The sequence below is a fragment of the Crinia signifera genome, chromosome 9 (assembly GCF_055691185.1).
Source record: "Crinia signifera chromosome 9, ASM5569118v1, whole genome shotgun sequence".
NCBI classification, from domain to species: Eukaryota; Metazoa; Chordata; class Amphibia; order Anura; family Myobatrachidae; genus Crinia; species Crinia signifera.
The window spans coordinates 7,209,987-7,226,324 of NC_139225.1; the positions used below are offsets into that span (position 1 = coordinate 7,209,987).

A 16,338-nucleotide genomic window follows, 5' to 3' on the forward strand; every position below is an offset into this window, starting at 1 on the left:
AAGCAGGCCTATTGTCACTGTCATTCCCATGAGATGGCGCTCTTCTGAAAAGATGGTAACATTTCCATGCATCAAATGCCCACTTCTCTGTCCTAAGTGCAATATATACTAACGCACTCAATACAGAAAAACATATGATACTATCATTTCTTTTGGATTGTGAGCATTTAAACCAAACACAGATCTGTATACTGTATATTAGAAAGATAAATAACTACAGTACTACACAAAAATATTCTAAAGCTGTGGGAAAATAGAATTGGCACCAGTAGCTGGCACACTGAATTTTTATTTCTCCATGACTTGGCCGAGTACGCTTGTTAACACCCATTTATGGCGTGCAACTATCCAGGTGATGGCACTCATTTCCTCCTATTAAGCTGTCAAAAAAATAACCGGTCACCCAAACAGGCTGTTTCTGTAAAAGATTAGTTACTGGTTGCACACTGTAAGATCAGGATGGCTGCAAAAGGATCAAAACAAAATAGTTTCAGTACAGAAAGGCATTTGGCATCACCATTATCGTACACTGAAATAACCAATAAAGTTTTGATTGTTGATGTGAACCATATATTGCAGCAGTGAAGTACACTCATGTCACTTTGTGTTTCATTTTAAATAAAGACGTGCTGGAAGAAAAAAAAAACTGTTGGCATGGTTAAAGGGCTTTTTGATTTAAACAAAAAACACTCGAAGCAGAACCACGCTGTCCTTAAATATGTATGTGTCTGCCGGCCAACTACATATTGACAGTACTGAGAAAACTATTCCACTTTAAATACTATTAAAATTTTTAATAAAACATTTATTTGCACAACGTAAATGTTCATTGTCTTGTATTAATGCTGCTTGACCCTAGACGTAATGGTAAAAAAAAAAAAGTAAAAAAAAAATGAAGCTGGGGGGGCCTGGGTTTCTTTGGTGGTCCTTTTGTATGAGAAATTGCTCCCAACTGTTTTGTGTTACGTTTGTTTCAGCTCCTTCATTGGGGTTAAATGAAAAAATATAGCATGTCAAAAGGCTGACAATGAAATGTTTTTTTTTCCTTTTATACCGTGAACCATTCATCCTATGTCCATTCACGCTTTTACAATTTTGTTCAGCTTCTTAACAATGGATTAGTCACATACCACATTTCTAGGCCATTAGACTCTTCATGGCCTGGGTTATTTTCTCCTCAGCCAGAGAATAATGCTCCTCAAGCAATATGCTAGAACCGATTGGTAAAAGTGCTTTCTTTGTGTAGGACTGACCTATGTGTTAACAAGCTATTCATTCAATCAGTCGACAAAGTTCACTTTATAGGTCAACTGGTGCCCATTGTCCCAAGCATACAGTACTTTTTCTTTGGGGTTGTAGTCAATCTGCGTTGTAAAGGCATATTCATTAATGAAAGGCAACTTTGGATCCGCCTCACTGTCGGTGTGAGTGTCGTAGGCATAAGAAATCTGTCCTTCCTTTTGGTTGTAGACATCTACAGCATACAGTATTCCACATATTATAAAGCAGTTTCCGTAGGAGTTGCGCTTCAGGCCAGTTCTCCAAGTCGTCTCCTTCTTCACGGATAAGTCATTGGGGTCAAGCTTGCTAATGACTATGACTTCTTGATGCGAGTAATCGTAATCCACGGCTGGGTAGATAACCCAGAGGCCACTCTCGTCCACAGCGAAATCAATATCCGAATGTCCTCTCCATTTCCATGGGGTGGTGTCTTCATAAACCACATCATGCAGGAGTGTCCAGGCTGCTACGAATCGTTGCTTCAGATCGTATTTGATGATGTTTTTGGTGAATGCCCGGTTATAATAAAAGGACCCCTGAAATACCACATGTCCCGTGCCAATCCAATTGTAAGGGACCTTGTACAGATTGCTCCAACGACCTGAAACAGAAGATGTAGAGCATGAAAAAAAAAAAAAACCAATCTACTATACAATGTTACTCGTTACTCTTGGGAGTGCAAATAATTCATTCTGACACAAGGGTTTTTCTTTATGTATACAGTTTCGAATGTAAAGGTATTGCAGCCAGACACATAATTTAAATAAAGGAGAGACAATCTCTGACATTCCATCTCTCATGATGTTCTGTTCTGTGGGGGTATGAAAAGGTCGGAGGGCGCGTACCGCCGCCCCTCGCTGGCTCGCTGCGCTTGCCACGCTTCGGGTTGGCGTTGATCCTGGGGGTGGCCTTGACAATGGGGGGGGGGCATTTAACATTGTAAGGACCCATCAGGGTGGTTGTACAATAAAAAATCGTATACCATCGCATACGATACAATATTTTATTGTACAATATCGCGTCGCATCGCATCCCATTGTATACCATATTTAGTCTTATGGTATACGATGCGATGGGCGCCGTGCTAGGAAACAAGTACCGTTTTTTTTCCACCACGACAATGCACCAGCTTCCTCACAAGGAATTGCGCGTACTCGTCCGCCTTGGCTTCCTGCAATTTCTTTCTGTTCCCTAACTTGAAAACTTGGCTTGCGGGAATTTTTTATTTAGTTCAAATGAGGAGGTCATTGTCGAGACAGAAGCCTACGGGAGTTTGACAAATCATATCTTTTAGAGGGTTTAAAGAAATGGCCGGGAAGTTGGGAAAAGGGTATTGCCGCATTTTTGCGAAAAATTTTCGTCTTCATTCTTTAAATAGGTACTTATTGATCCACCCTTGTATTACCTACACAACATTTTATCTGTAATTTATCAAACTCAACTGAAGATGTGGCTAACTATGTATTAAAAAACACAAAATCTATCAAAAATATAAAGCAACCTGTGGGGAAACCATTGGAACAGCTTCATATTGATCGCTTTTGTACCTTGTTTGAAATTGTCGAGATTTCTGAACTCCACTAGATTATTGCCATAGTAATAGTTAGTGACGTAGATCCTCCCATCCTTTGCTGTAGGGTCTTTCATCCAGGCTCCTTCATTCCGACCATAACTGTGCTGTTTCTTAGGAGCCTCTACTGATGCGATGGTGCCTTCACACTCGCCTTCTCTGACTGGGAGAAAAGAAGACGCCTTTCAGACCAAACGTTCTACAATAACGCGTCTAGAACCGGGGTCTTTTTAAGGAAAAAAAAAACTTTTTAAAGAATAAATATTTATTCTGGGCCCACAAAGGGATATTAAAACAAAAGTTTGCCCATTAATATAGCTTAAACACAACACAAGTACCAACCAAAGAACATTCATGTGTAAATTTACTAAAATGGTGTTGCATCTTCCATAGAACTCCCATCTTAGTCAATTTACGCCGAAGACAATGCTTAATACACCCAGTTTTATAATCAGAAGTATGGAGAAAAAAATCTGAATAATGATTTTGTACAGCTGCTGAGACGCGGATACACCAAATGCCTGCAAGCGGTTTTTAGAAAGGAAATGTCACTGTCTCTTAATCAATCACACAAGTCTGAAACAACTTAGAAATGTCCCCATACAGCTGGCCTTGTTTCTCCTGAATTAATCATCCAGAAGACATTGGAATTGAATCAGAAGACTTATTGTATAGCATTCTCTGACATCTGATACGCTGCCTGTCTGTTTGATCAAGGCAGAGCTTCTTTCTAATCCAGTAAATGACATTACTATAGAGTTAGATAAACTCCATATACATTAATGTAGGTTCCTTGTATTATATTATTATAATTTTATTTCCCCTTTTATTCACAAATCCCTGATTATTGGTTATTCCCAACTGTTCTGGTTTTATTACTCCTTAAAATGCTAAGTTCTGCCCATTAGTGAGTGTCTATCAGTAAATGTTGGGATAGGGTCATATTTTAGATACATGTAACATAATTTGGAGACAGATTGAATGTGGGGAACAAAGGACAGTTCAGAGTCGAGGGTGACTAGGCAGCGAGCTTGAGGGGTAGGGTAGATTGTCGGAGATATCAGGATGGCAATCATAAGACGAAAGACCAAGTAGAGAGCATTTTGTCCCTAGTGGAGCAGGTTATGTTGGGATGTATGGATTGTGCATATTAAATGTAAACCAATGGTGTATATTAGCTTTAAACTAATAGTTTAATAATGCCCAGATACCTAGGTGGGGAAGAGGAGGAAAAGCTGCAACCCGCATCACTTACAGCTCTCTCCACTCTCCCAACTCTCCTCTGGTAGGGAAGATACATCAGTAGCTCATAAAACCTGATACTCCTGTATCTCATCCTGCACTGTATACTGTCCTGCTGCTGGTATTCTAATTGGCTGTTTCTGCTGCTGCATAAGAGGGACAGTTAGTGATGTCAGTGCTCTTGGGGGGGGGGTTTGACAAAGGAGGGCAATACAATATGCCCTGCTCCCCACCCTTAATCTGGCTATGACTGGCGGACTCAGCATACATCATTCCACACACCTTGCCTCAGATATCGGAGCACAATGACACAATCTAGGTGCCTGCTCGGGTGTGTGGCAACGCTGCCTGAGAGTTGAACATAAGACGGTAACCAGAAGATGGACCATCCGGATACACTAATACCAAGTCATGGTGTCTTGGAAGGTGTGGCTTAAATATGCAGACTGAACCTATATTTTAGACTCTTCATTAGACCCGAGCCTTATTTCATTAATTTTATTAGTGAGCGCTTTAAAAGATCTCTTCTATCTACCAGATTTCCCGATACCTTTATTAATGTTTTGTGCTTCAGAACCAAGCCCGGTAGAAGACACAGCCGTCTGTGAGTATTCTGTCTGGGTGGTAGTTTTGGCCATGGCGGTTGTGGTTGTGCTCTCAGTTGTAGTGGTGGTGGTAGTGGTGGGTTCTGTCGTTGTGGTGCTGGTGGTGGTGATAGTAGTTGTGGGAGTTTTCTCAGTCTCCACAGTCCTTTCCTCGTGTACCGGGTGGGATTCTGAAATGTTTCCCTCTGATCTGGCGTCCAGCTTCTCACCTCGCAAAGTCAGTCTGCCGGTGTTCTCTGCAAATAGTACAAAGACAAAATGATAAATGCAGTCTGGATGTTTCTAGTATACAGGTTAGGTATACCGGAAGCTTATCTTATCTTATAGATATGTTCTGTAAAAGTAATAACATTATAATTGTACATTTAAAAAATGCAAAATCACCTTATTCAGTTTTGTAATCATTCATCGGGCTATATTTACTAAAGGTCGATGTTGGTCGATTTTTGGACGATGTTGATCGATTTGAAAATTACTATATACTGTATATATCGATGTTGGGCTTCCAAGGCTAAAACACACACATTTACTGATGGACACATTTACTGAAGGATCCCAATGCGCAATCACGTATAGTGGAAATCGAAAAGAAAAAGACGTTTACACTAGACAAAAGACATTTAAGGGGGGATATGCTCAACATGTATAAATATATTAGGGGCCAATATAAGGAACTGTCAAACACCCTTTTTTCTACTAGAAAGGAATCTAGGACGCGAGGGCACGAGTTTAGATTAGAAGAAAAAAGATTTTGTTCATCTATAAGAAAAAAATCAGAGCAGTCAAACTTTGGAACTCTCTTCCTGCAGAAGTGGTGTCGGCCGACACTATAAATATGTTTAAAATAAGGTTGGATAAACATTTATTGGTTAAAAACATCCATGGGTATGAATAATACCCCTTTTACACCGCCGAAAAATCCGGGTCAGCGGCGGGTCAGACCCGGATCCTCGGCGGTGTAAATGGGGGGTATCCGTGTCCATTTACACGGGTCCTCTACCCAGGTCCTGACCTGGGTAGAACCCGGATGGGACCCGTGTAAATGGCGGTGTAAATGGTCCCGCTGCGGGTCCAGGCACCCGCAGCGGGTCCACAGCGTGCAGCGCTGGGGAAGCTGTCCCCAGGTGCTGCGGGAGGAGGGGGGTCCCTGCGGCTACTGAGGCGAGATGGGGTACCTGTCAGCGGCCAGCCTGACACGGCGCTGCCACTGCTGTATCTCCCCCCCGGCGGCCGGTTCTTGCGGCGGATGGACAGTCAGTGTCGGCGGTCCCTCTGGCGCAGGGGAAATAGTACTATTTCCCCTGCGCCAGAGGGACCGCCAACACTGACTGTCCATCCGCCGCAAGGACCGGCCACCGGGGGGAGATACAGCAGCGGCAGCGCCGGCAATCATAGTGTCAGGCTGACAGGTACCCCCTCACCCCTCAATAGCTGCAGGGACCCCCCTCCTCCTCACAGCACCCGGGGACAGCTTCCCCCCTCTACCCCCACAGCACCCGGGGACAGTTTCCCCCCTCTACTCTCACAGCACCCGGGGACAGCTTCCCCCCTCTACCCCCACAGCACCCGGGGACAGCTTCCCCCCTCTACCCTCACAGCACCCGGGGACAGCTTCCCCCCTCTACCCCCTCCAAGCTATATAGATAGATCCATATAGATCTATATATATAGATGGTACTTGTTTCCTAGCACGGCCACACCGATTAAGATCGGGGTGGTCGTGCTGAAAAAAATCGGGTCGATCGCATCGCATGCGATTTGGTCGCATGCGATGCGATCGACGCGACCGACCGATTTTTGACCCGATTTTTTCATTAAATCCAATGTAAATTGGGTCCCTGGGACCCAATTTTACATTGGATTGAATGAAAAAAATTCCAAACCCCCCCAAATTGAAGCGCGTACACAGCGCCCCACGATAGACGGCAACCCGAAGCGTGGCGAGCGCAGCGAGCCCGCGAGGGGCGGCGGTACGCGTCCTCCGACCTTTTCATGCCCTACTATCCACTAGGGCGTGGAGTGAGAACAGAATAGTGTGGCGAGCGCAGCGAGCCACCGAGCCCGAAGCGTGGCGAGCGCAGCGAGCCCCGCGAGGGGACGCGGATACCTTCACAGGTAATCGCGTCCCTTCGCGGGCTTCACAGGTGTCCGCGTCGCCACGGACACCTGTGAAGCCCGCGAAGGGACGCGTTTACCTGTGAAGGTATCCGCGTCCCCTCGCGGGGCTCGCTGCGCTCGCCACGCTTCGGGCTCGGTGGCTCGCTGCGCTCGCCACACTATTCTATTCTCACTCCACGCCCTAGTGGATAGTAGGGCATGAAAAGGTCGGAGGACGCGTACCGCCGCCCCTCGCGGGCTCGCTGCGCTCGCCACGCTTCGGGTTGGCGTCTATCGTGGGGCGACGACGGGGACATTTATAATGTGAAATGGGTCATATTGACCCATTTCACATTTTTTTACATTTTTACACCATTTCAATGTTAAAAAATTTTTTAACATTGAATCCTATGTAAAAATCGGGTGCATCGCGTCGCATCGCGTCGGGACCAATGTTAATGGTCCCGACCGACGCGATGCCCCCGATATTTTACCGTTCCCGACAAGATTTCAATGTTAAAAAAATTTTTAACATTGAAGTCAATGCAAATATCGGGGGCATCGCGTCGGTCGCGTCGGGACCAATGTTAATGGTCCCGACCGACGCGATGCCCCCGATTTTTGTTTCCTAGCCGGCAAAATGGACCTGATTTCAAAAGAAATCGGGTCCATCGGGGTAATCGTGTCCCTTAATTAAGGGACACGATTACTTACGATTGTGGCCGTGCTAGGAAACAAGTACCATATAGATATATAGATCTATATATATAGATATATATCTATATAGATATATATATCTCTATAGATATATATATATCTATATAGATATATATATATCTCTATATATATATATAGATATATATATCTATATATATATAGATATATATATCTATATATATATATAGATATATATATCTATATATATATAGATATATATCTATATAGATATATATATATCTCTATATATATCTATATCTATATATATATATATATAGATATAGATATATATAGATATATATAGATATATATATATATATCAACAAGGAAAGGCAGGGCTGACCCAGGTTCAGTGTAAATGGTGCAGACCCAGGTCCGACCCAGGTCGAAGTGCTGTGTAAATGCAGTATAAAGCAGGGTCAGACCCTGGAAACTCCAGCGTTCAAAGACCAGGGTCGGACCAGGGTTTTTGGTGTAAAAGGGGTACCTGTAACATAATCTGTCTTTAAAATATCATAACATACTATACAACAAGGGATGAGCTACTATAAACATGGGTTGAACTAGATGGACGCAAGTCTTTATTCAGCCTCACCTACTATGTAACTATGTAACTACTGTATATAGTAGAAATCGAACGGAATTGAAATCTGATCGAATGCCAGATCTAACCGTGTGTACACACCTTAACAGCAGCTGCGGAGCAGAAGGGGTGACACCTGCTAACATTGCACATTAGTTTTGATGCATGTATATGTCAGTAACTTTATTACTTTTCTACTTTAACATAATGCAGCAAGCACTAATAACCATTAACTATGATTCTATTACCTTTCAATTGATCTTTCAGCATATTTGTTTCTATGCCAAATACTAGTCGCATTATGTCCTAAGGATACAGATTTTTTTTCATTAAATCGCACATTTAAGAGACTATTTAACTTTTTTATACAGTATGAAAACTGCAGTCTCTACGCATTTACAATACATGTCCTGAGGATATTATCTATTTTATTCTAGAAACATTTAACTAATGAGTTGCATGCAATCTGTAGCAAGGGGATCTGTATGCCTAGCCCATACAGTACCCTTCCAGCCAGTGTCTTTCACACCGCACAGCCGCCTCTGCAGGAATTATATACCTACAGTTTAACACTGTTTTTTTTCTTAAGCCCCATACACAGTACCCAATCTTTTCAAGATATCGCTCAGAAGGGCGAAGGTGTATGCTCAATACCGTTAACTATCATCCACGAACGTCCCCCTACCATCGTCTGAACATGCAGGTGAATTTTGGCTACATGACCTGCATGTTCAGTGGGGTCCTTGCAACGTCATTGAACGATATCGTTCAGTGTGTATGCATTATTGTCCACCCGCGCCCGTTGCTAACAATATCAGTGGTGACGTGGTTCATCTAGAGCAGGCACGTCCAAACTGTGGCCCTCCGGCAGTTGCCATATTTTGGAAATGCCTGATCTAGAGTATAAGGGCTTTACTTCATTAAATATTTTTGCTTATGTTAGCTCCTGCCAGCCGTTGTGCTACAGTACAGTAGTTTGTTGCCCCTATGGACACAAACAAAACAATCAATTGAAACACTAGAGAGATATCTCTGTCAAGAGTGGAGTTGTCCTGCACTGTAGGTTACTCCACGGGCAGGTCCTGATTAACCAATAGGCTGATTAGCCTAGAACACTGGGTCACAGTCTTGTGCAGGAGGATAGCCTTGAGCTATTTAATTTTAAACCCATTTCCTCCTTCGTCAAACCCATGGCTAACACACATTAATACCGCTTTCAGACCGCACTCTAGACCCGGGTTATTGCCATGTCCTAGCGGCCCCAACACGGGTCTAGGTGCAGACCGTAGCCACCAAGGTGAAAGAGCCACCACGGGTCGAGCAACACAGGAGTTCAACCCTGGTAATGACCGGGGTTGAACACGGCTCTTACCCGTGACAAGTGCAGTGTGAACGGGTGCCTGGGTCGAGCGACCCGGATCCCGTTCACAGTATGGAGGAGGCAGCACTGTCAGCTCCAAGTGCTGCCTCCTCCCAAGCCCCGGTGACGCGCCACCACTCAGCTCCACCCCGTGTGATGTCACTGACACAGCAACTGCCATGTTAGCCCACAGCTCCGGGCGCTTAAATGGAACCTATGAATTAGAATGAGGGCCTGTGTGTTATACTGTTTTCAGACCGCATATGCCGTGTCGCTCTGAGGATGGGACCTGTGTCCGAATCCCGGGTGCGACACGGCATATGCGGTCTGAAAACAGTATAACACACAAGCCCTCATTCTAATTCATAGGTTCCATTTAAGGGCCCGGAGCTGTGGGCTAATGTGGCAACTCAACGACTAATATGCCTTTGCCCCTTAATGTATGTATATGTTTTTCCCCATAAAATAACTACAACCAATGTGTTATACTCTTTTTTTAGAGGCTATTTGTACCATGTATTACAGTATGTCTTTGGATAGACATTGATGTGGGTGTAGTAAGCCTGATTTTCAGTTCTGGTTATACATGATTGTCTTGGCAGTATTCGGAGGGGGGCGATCATTCTGGTGTAAAAGGTCGGTGATATGATATTACGTTGCGGTTACATTGATGACACTAACATCTGCAGGTGGAAGCAGAGCCGCCACACACTGCTAACTACTGTATAAATGACATCAACAGAGACACTTATGGTAAGGTACTTATTTTCTGCAAACATCAACATCTGAATAACTACTTTTATGTTTTCAATATAGAGTTCTAATGGCTGGTAAGAGACATCTCCATCAATGTTGAATTAATGCCAGTCGTCGGTCTGACTAATGTACAGTGAGATGTACTGTATAACCTTTGCAAAGAGCATGGGATAATTAGACACTAGAAGATGCACCTCAAAAGTCGTATACATAATATATAGGAAGCTGCTTATGTAGCAGACGTCACATTTGATCTAATGAATATAGAATGGCGGAGTTTGCCGGGAAACCGCTGGAATTTGGAATGTTATCAAGAAAACACGTGAATTTACTCAACAAAGTAAGACTTAATCAATTCATCATGACATTTATATTCCGTATTCTGATGCACATTCCTCTGGACAAAAAGAAAACAGATTATCTGTAGCATTATCATGCCTACAGACACTATAAATATATTATTTGCTATGCGGGGAGACGGACTTTATAGATAACCAGTCTGCAATGTGATCTGCTAGATATTTGGAATGTTAGAATGTGTCCTGTTTTTTTGTCCTTAAAAGTCAAGAGCAGAAACCATTTGGGGGGGGGGGGTGTAGAGAAGGCTGCAGGCGAACCTCATAGATTCATATTATTCATGCCTAATCCACTGGGGATTGGTGGCACCGCCGAGATACAGGGCATAGGAAGCGGCTTGCAGGGTGTCCGGAATACACACCTGCGACCTGCAGAGCCACCTGCGGTGTCCCAAGTTTCAAGGATCATTATCGCTATGCTACAGCCATGCTCTGTGATTTATACCATTTAAGTCCGATTATCAATAAAATATTAATTTCACCAGCTATCGTCTGGCTATAGTGCCCATACACTATTGCGATTTGGCCACTTTTCACACGATTCGGACAGAGAAGGATGAGAAATCAGGTGAAAATTGTCCCCATTGCATGCGTTTGACATCCGGTGTGCATTAGGTGAGAGGTTGGACGTGCCACACATAAGATAAATTGTATGAGCAGTGTGAGCGCCCATCATCGCATCCAATTTCCCCATAACTCCTCTGGCAGCTCCTTGGGAGTCCTTTTTACATGCAATAAATCCCATGTAAAAATGACACATAAAGTGCTAAAATCTGATGGTAGTCCTCCCGGGAAACTGCTGAGGAAGTTAAATGAAAATCAGGTCCAACTTGTGCTTATATGTCAACCCCCAGCTCCAGTTATGTGGTGAGGGACAGGATTCACTTCTCCTTGTTCACATATTTTATTAGCAGAAGCAGCAAGCACTGGTTTTGCCGATTATATTGACCATAAATAATTTGAATTTGTCAAGGACCACCAATGCAGGGCACCTGGCAAGTGCTTCGAGGCAACCCAGGAAACGTCATCACAGGGCTGCAGCTAGAGCGGGTTAGGGGGCATGTGACCTGGATCACAGTGGGAGCCGCTAACACAGAAGCAGTTCAGTGAAGGATCTGTAAATAAACTACAGTTCCTAGCAGGCCTTGTTGCCAGAAGGTCAGGACTGCTGGGAGCTTTAGTTTGTTCACTGCAGTGTGGTGCGCCAGGTAGCCAGATCAAGAGGGAGCACTGGGGGCAACTTACATTAGCCCTCCCCATCTCAGCCCCCCCCCCCCCCCCCAAGTCTTTTTGTAGGTGTGTAGCAACCAAATCAGGACAACACGTGCAGCATAAATGTAATGCAAAACTCAGCATGGGCCAGACACAAAGTGAAAGTAACAGGATATAAACAGGAAGTGAGTCCCCTCAGCATGACATCTCCCACGATGCACAACATGCATTTACATCCCCCCTTTAAAATTGGAAGGATGCAGAACATAGGTGAAACAAATGCAACAATGTTAGGCGTGAACAAAAGAAAAGATATTACACAATAAAGTCTTGGAACTTCTGGTTGGGTTTGGACACACGACCCAATCTGGTAATGGTACACTGAGAACCTATAGGCATGTCCGCTGTGATACAAGAGGGCTCTATTACTTCAGGAGTGGTCTCTGAGGAAGAACTGTCCATGCAATGCGAGTCATCACTGACATTGGGTGCAGCTGTGGTAAAAACTGATGAGTCAGCCTGTGTAGAGCTTTCACAGACTGTGTAGAGCAGGCATGTCCAAACTATGGCCCTCCAGCTGGTTTGAAACTACACATCCTAGCATGCTTTGCAGAAGTTTTTTTATTCTCTAATAGCAAAACTGTGGAAAGGCATCATGGGACTTGTAGTTTCACAACAGCTGGAGGGCCATAGTTTGGACATGCCTGGTGTAGAGGTTTCTTTCATAATAGAAGGCATTATCACACTGTACTATGTAGCTATTTGGACAGCCTGCAGGATGCTGCACCACTGCCATATTGTCAAATCCTTGCTAGGTTTTCTTGCGGACCAGCTATCTCTCCCAAAATGGAGGTATAATTCCAATGGGATGGGATGCAGACAAGTTATCTGCAGGTCCCAGTCTAGCGATAGCTTTGCAGACCCCAGCGCACAAATGATCACAGCAAGATAACAAAAAGCAGGAAATATGGTGCAGCGGTGGTCACTGACACCTAAATGTTAAGGGGGGTTCTTTAATCCTAGTTACTCATTCTGCAGATGGCTGAATCTTGTGAGTTTGACCCTGATCCACCGGTAGGTTGACCAACTCATCCCTTTAATCCGGGACACATATTAATTACACAGGTTCTGTGGCTGGCTTTCACCTGGTTTTAAACTGCCACAGAACCTGTGTAATTAATATGTGTCCCGGATTAAAGGGATGAGTTGGTCACCCTATCCACCGGCCATTGTCACACCTTTTTTAAGGGGAGGGGGTCACCAAATTTCAACTTGCCTACGGACAACCAGGATGAATTTACGCCTCGATGGACATGGGCAATATGAATGATGAGTCCCTGGGTGCCCATACATGTGTGTTTAGCAACATTACAATGGGGCTACATGTGTGTTAGCCTAGGGCAACTTTTCATCAGGCCCTGGGTAGTAATAATAATAATAATAATAATAATAATAATAATTCTACAATAAACCCTATGGTTCATATAGAAGTGTTTTGTACCAATAAGAAACTTGCACAAATGCCAGGAATATATGTCCGAATATATGTACGACTACAAATTATATTTAAGACTAAGTTAATCTTATGGGAAAATAACAAGTGAATACATAGAAAAGACTCATTGACGTTTTGAGTATCTGCAATTGTTATATCTACTGCAGTTCAAAGAAGGTCTAGAAATGTTATCTCTTCCCCTTGCGTATGGTGTATGATACAAAAGCTCAGTGTGATACCAGGTAATCCAGTGGGGAAAACTGCGTGCTTGTGTTTATTTTGGCAATTTCAATTGTTGCTTATGTTAAATCATTCCAGAATTTAGAATGCCGAGGTGAACCAATGTGGTCTAATAGAGCTGTTTTGTTTGGCGGATGTTCACATACTGACCATGGAAAGTCTAAACACTTAAAACAAACAAGACAAGTATCAGGTCAGAGTTCAGGAGCTGAAACATGTGAGAATGGGAGAAGGCCATCCAAATTCCGGTCTGAGCAAGGATAGCGCCGGTAATACAACGATGCATCCGAGAAGTTGCAGGTGGAACCATTTACATGGTACTTGTGCCGATACAGTATAATATTCACTATATGTGCATTATACCTTGTAGGACCCAGATTAAAGTTCTCAACCCATTAAGACTGAGTGGGATGTACTAAAGGGAAAAATGCGGTAAACCCCTGATTTTACCGCATTTTCAAGTAGACCCGGCCGCCGCGTCTTCCGTGGTCAGGGTATCGCCACCTCTATAGAAGCCTATGGGCTTCTTATCGCCGCCCGTGCAGACACCGACTCCACTCCTCCTCCCCGGGCATACCCCTCCGTCAAACTAGTCTCCTCCCCCTAACAACACAGCCGGAGGTCCTTCTGGCTGCAGGGGGAGAAGGAGGTGCCAGGGACAGCCGCTTCTCATATAGGGGCAGATGTATGAACGGTCGTTATGGGGGAGAAGGGGTATTAGCGCACGTTATGTGCACTGATACCGCTTCTCCCCCATGTATGAAGCGGCCGGGATGCGGTAATGGACAGGGGCGCTATGCGCCCCTGTCCATATCGGCGCTGCTATTAAAATGATAGCAGGCCGAATGTATGAAAGGTCAGCATCGCTGACCGTTCCGCACGAAGCCTGCTTTGGCTTCGCCAGCATCAGGCTGGCGAAGCCCTATCTAAACAGCAGGGACAGCGCTGTCCCTGCTGTTAGGTCTGGGCTGCGCTGGGGATCTCGCGTGAACAGCGAGATCCCGCGCATGCCTAGTGCGGCCGGCCGGGGGACAGGAGATAGCGCATCAGTATTAACTGATGCGCTATCTTCAGAAAGGGACATCGCCGAAGGGGGGAGTTAACGCTCCCCCGCTTCGACAGACAAGATGTTAATACATCTTGTCGATGTCCCTTCCTGCTTCGCCTCGCTATTGAGGCGAAGCAGGAAGTATCATAGCGGCGCGATAAGCGCTGCTATGATACATCTGCCCCAAAGGGAGCTGAGGGAGAACTTGAAGAGGGATGTGACGGAGACCCCCCGCACACCACATCACAGGTATCGCGGGGGGGCCTCCGTCACTGCATTGCGATGCTAGTCGCATATGTTAGTACATATGCGACAGCATCACTGCGAGGGGCGGCGATGTATTTTAATACATTCCGCCCTAAGTATTTATACAAGAAAGAAAGTAAATGTACATTTTAAGTAGAACCTCATTACCAATTCACAGGTGTACTCCTGGGGCATGGAGGGCCAACCAGGGAAATGTAGTGGTAGGATCCGAGGTTTATGGGTGTGTCTAATGTCCATAGGGGGTGTGGCCAGCTGCTACAGAGGATTGGCTAACCATTAGACCGCATGGTCTGGGCCCAGGGGCGGATTGGGTCTTCATTCCGGCCCGGGAGCGGGGTGGGGGGGGGGGTATGGGGGCAGCTCACCTGCTGCTGCTTCCTTCTGGGGGCCTGCTGCTGTGCCACTTAAAGGCCCTGGGAGGTGCTGTGCGCACATGCGCAGCAGCCTCCCGCGTCAATTTTGGATTTGGACAAAGTGCCGCGGTCGCTGCCCGCAGCCCGGGGGGATCGCGGCCGGACCCTTTTTAAACAGTTTTGGGCCGGCCCACTGGGAAATGGCCCGGTTTCCCGGTGGGCCAATCCACCTCTGTCTGGGCCATAATAAATACTGGTAGTGCATCATGATAATGTAACAGAATAATAACAGTAACGCACTGTAGTGACTAGTCCAATGTCCTGTGCAGTATTAAACAACATACATACAACGTATAATTCAACAAATGCATATTGTTTAATTTAAGTGGACAGTCTGGAACTTGATCCTAAGAGAAGGAGGTGGGGCGCTCCAGGCAGATGGGCTCACCGTGGGTTTCCTATGTACCCCGTTGGGCCAGTCCTACTCTGGGTGTATTTAACCAAATAGGACGTCATCAAGCCGCATCTTACTTATAATGATAACAGGTATAAAAAGTGTTTAAATATAATAAAACTTTGCAGAAAATGACTAACATACACAGTAGTTGCATAAAGACTCTCATTCTTTGATGGTCAAGGTCACGGAACTAATTGTAACTGTAATTGTAGCGCCGATTGCCAGATAAGTACAGAATAGGTTAAACATTTTGCACATCCTACTCATCCTTCTCCATTCTCTTCATGTAACTCCATACGGACAGCCGCCCACCCTGAGGCTGCGTACAGTGGAGGCGACGGACTTTATTTTCCATTGAGATCGCATACAAGATACACTAATATCAGACAATACAGTGTATATTAGTGTGCCCAGAAAAAGCACTGGAAAAACATCTGGGAATTTGCAGAAATGCCTCCCCCTGAATTATAACAATATAATAACGACGTTGTGTAAATAAACTCCGTCTCAAACACGACATTTTTAACATTTATTATATCTACTGTTTTCATTTTCGTTTAGGGTTTTTTGTTTTTAAACACTATGGAACTGAACAAATGCGTGCTAATATACTGTATATTATACACAGTAATAGATCCCAGCCTACGTTAAACAGTCTGTAACACTGAATACAGAAACATATGATAGCTTATGGCCCTG

The 16,338-nt window shown here is 44.6% G+C and overlaps 1 protein-coding gene across 1 annotated transcript in view; it reads right to left on the reverse strand.

Moving 5' to 3' along the window:
- Window positions 1-779: 779 nt before the first annotated feature.
- Window positions 780-16,338, reverse strand: part of OLFML2A (olfactomedin like 2A) — a 60,437-nt gene continuing 44,878 nt past the window's right edge. Inside the window, exons 6-8 of the mRNA XM_083160990.1 lie at window positions 4,644-4,934; window positions 2,829-3,014; window positions 780-1,882 (exon numbers count right to left, since the gene is read on the reverse strand). Of these exons, the coding sequence (XP_083017116.1) occupies window positions 1,281-1,882; window positions 2,829-3,014; window positions 4,644-4,934 (1,079 nt within the window). The 3' untranslated portion in view covers window positions 780-1,280. The remainder of the gene's footprint in view (window positions 1,883-2,828; window positions 3,015-4,643; window positions 4,935-16,338) is intronic.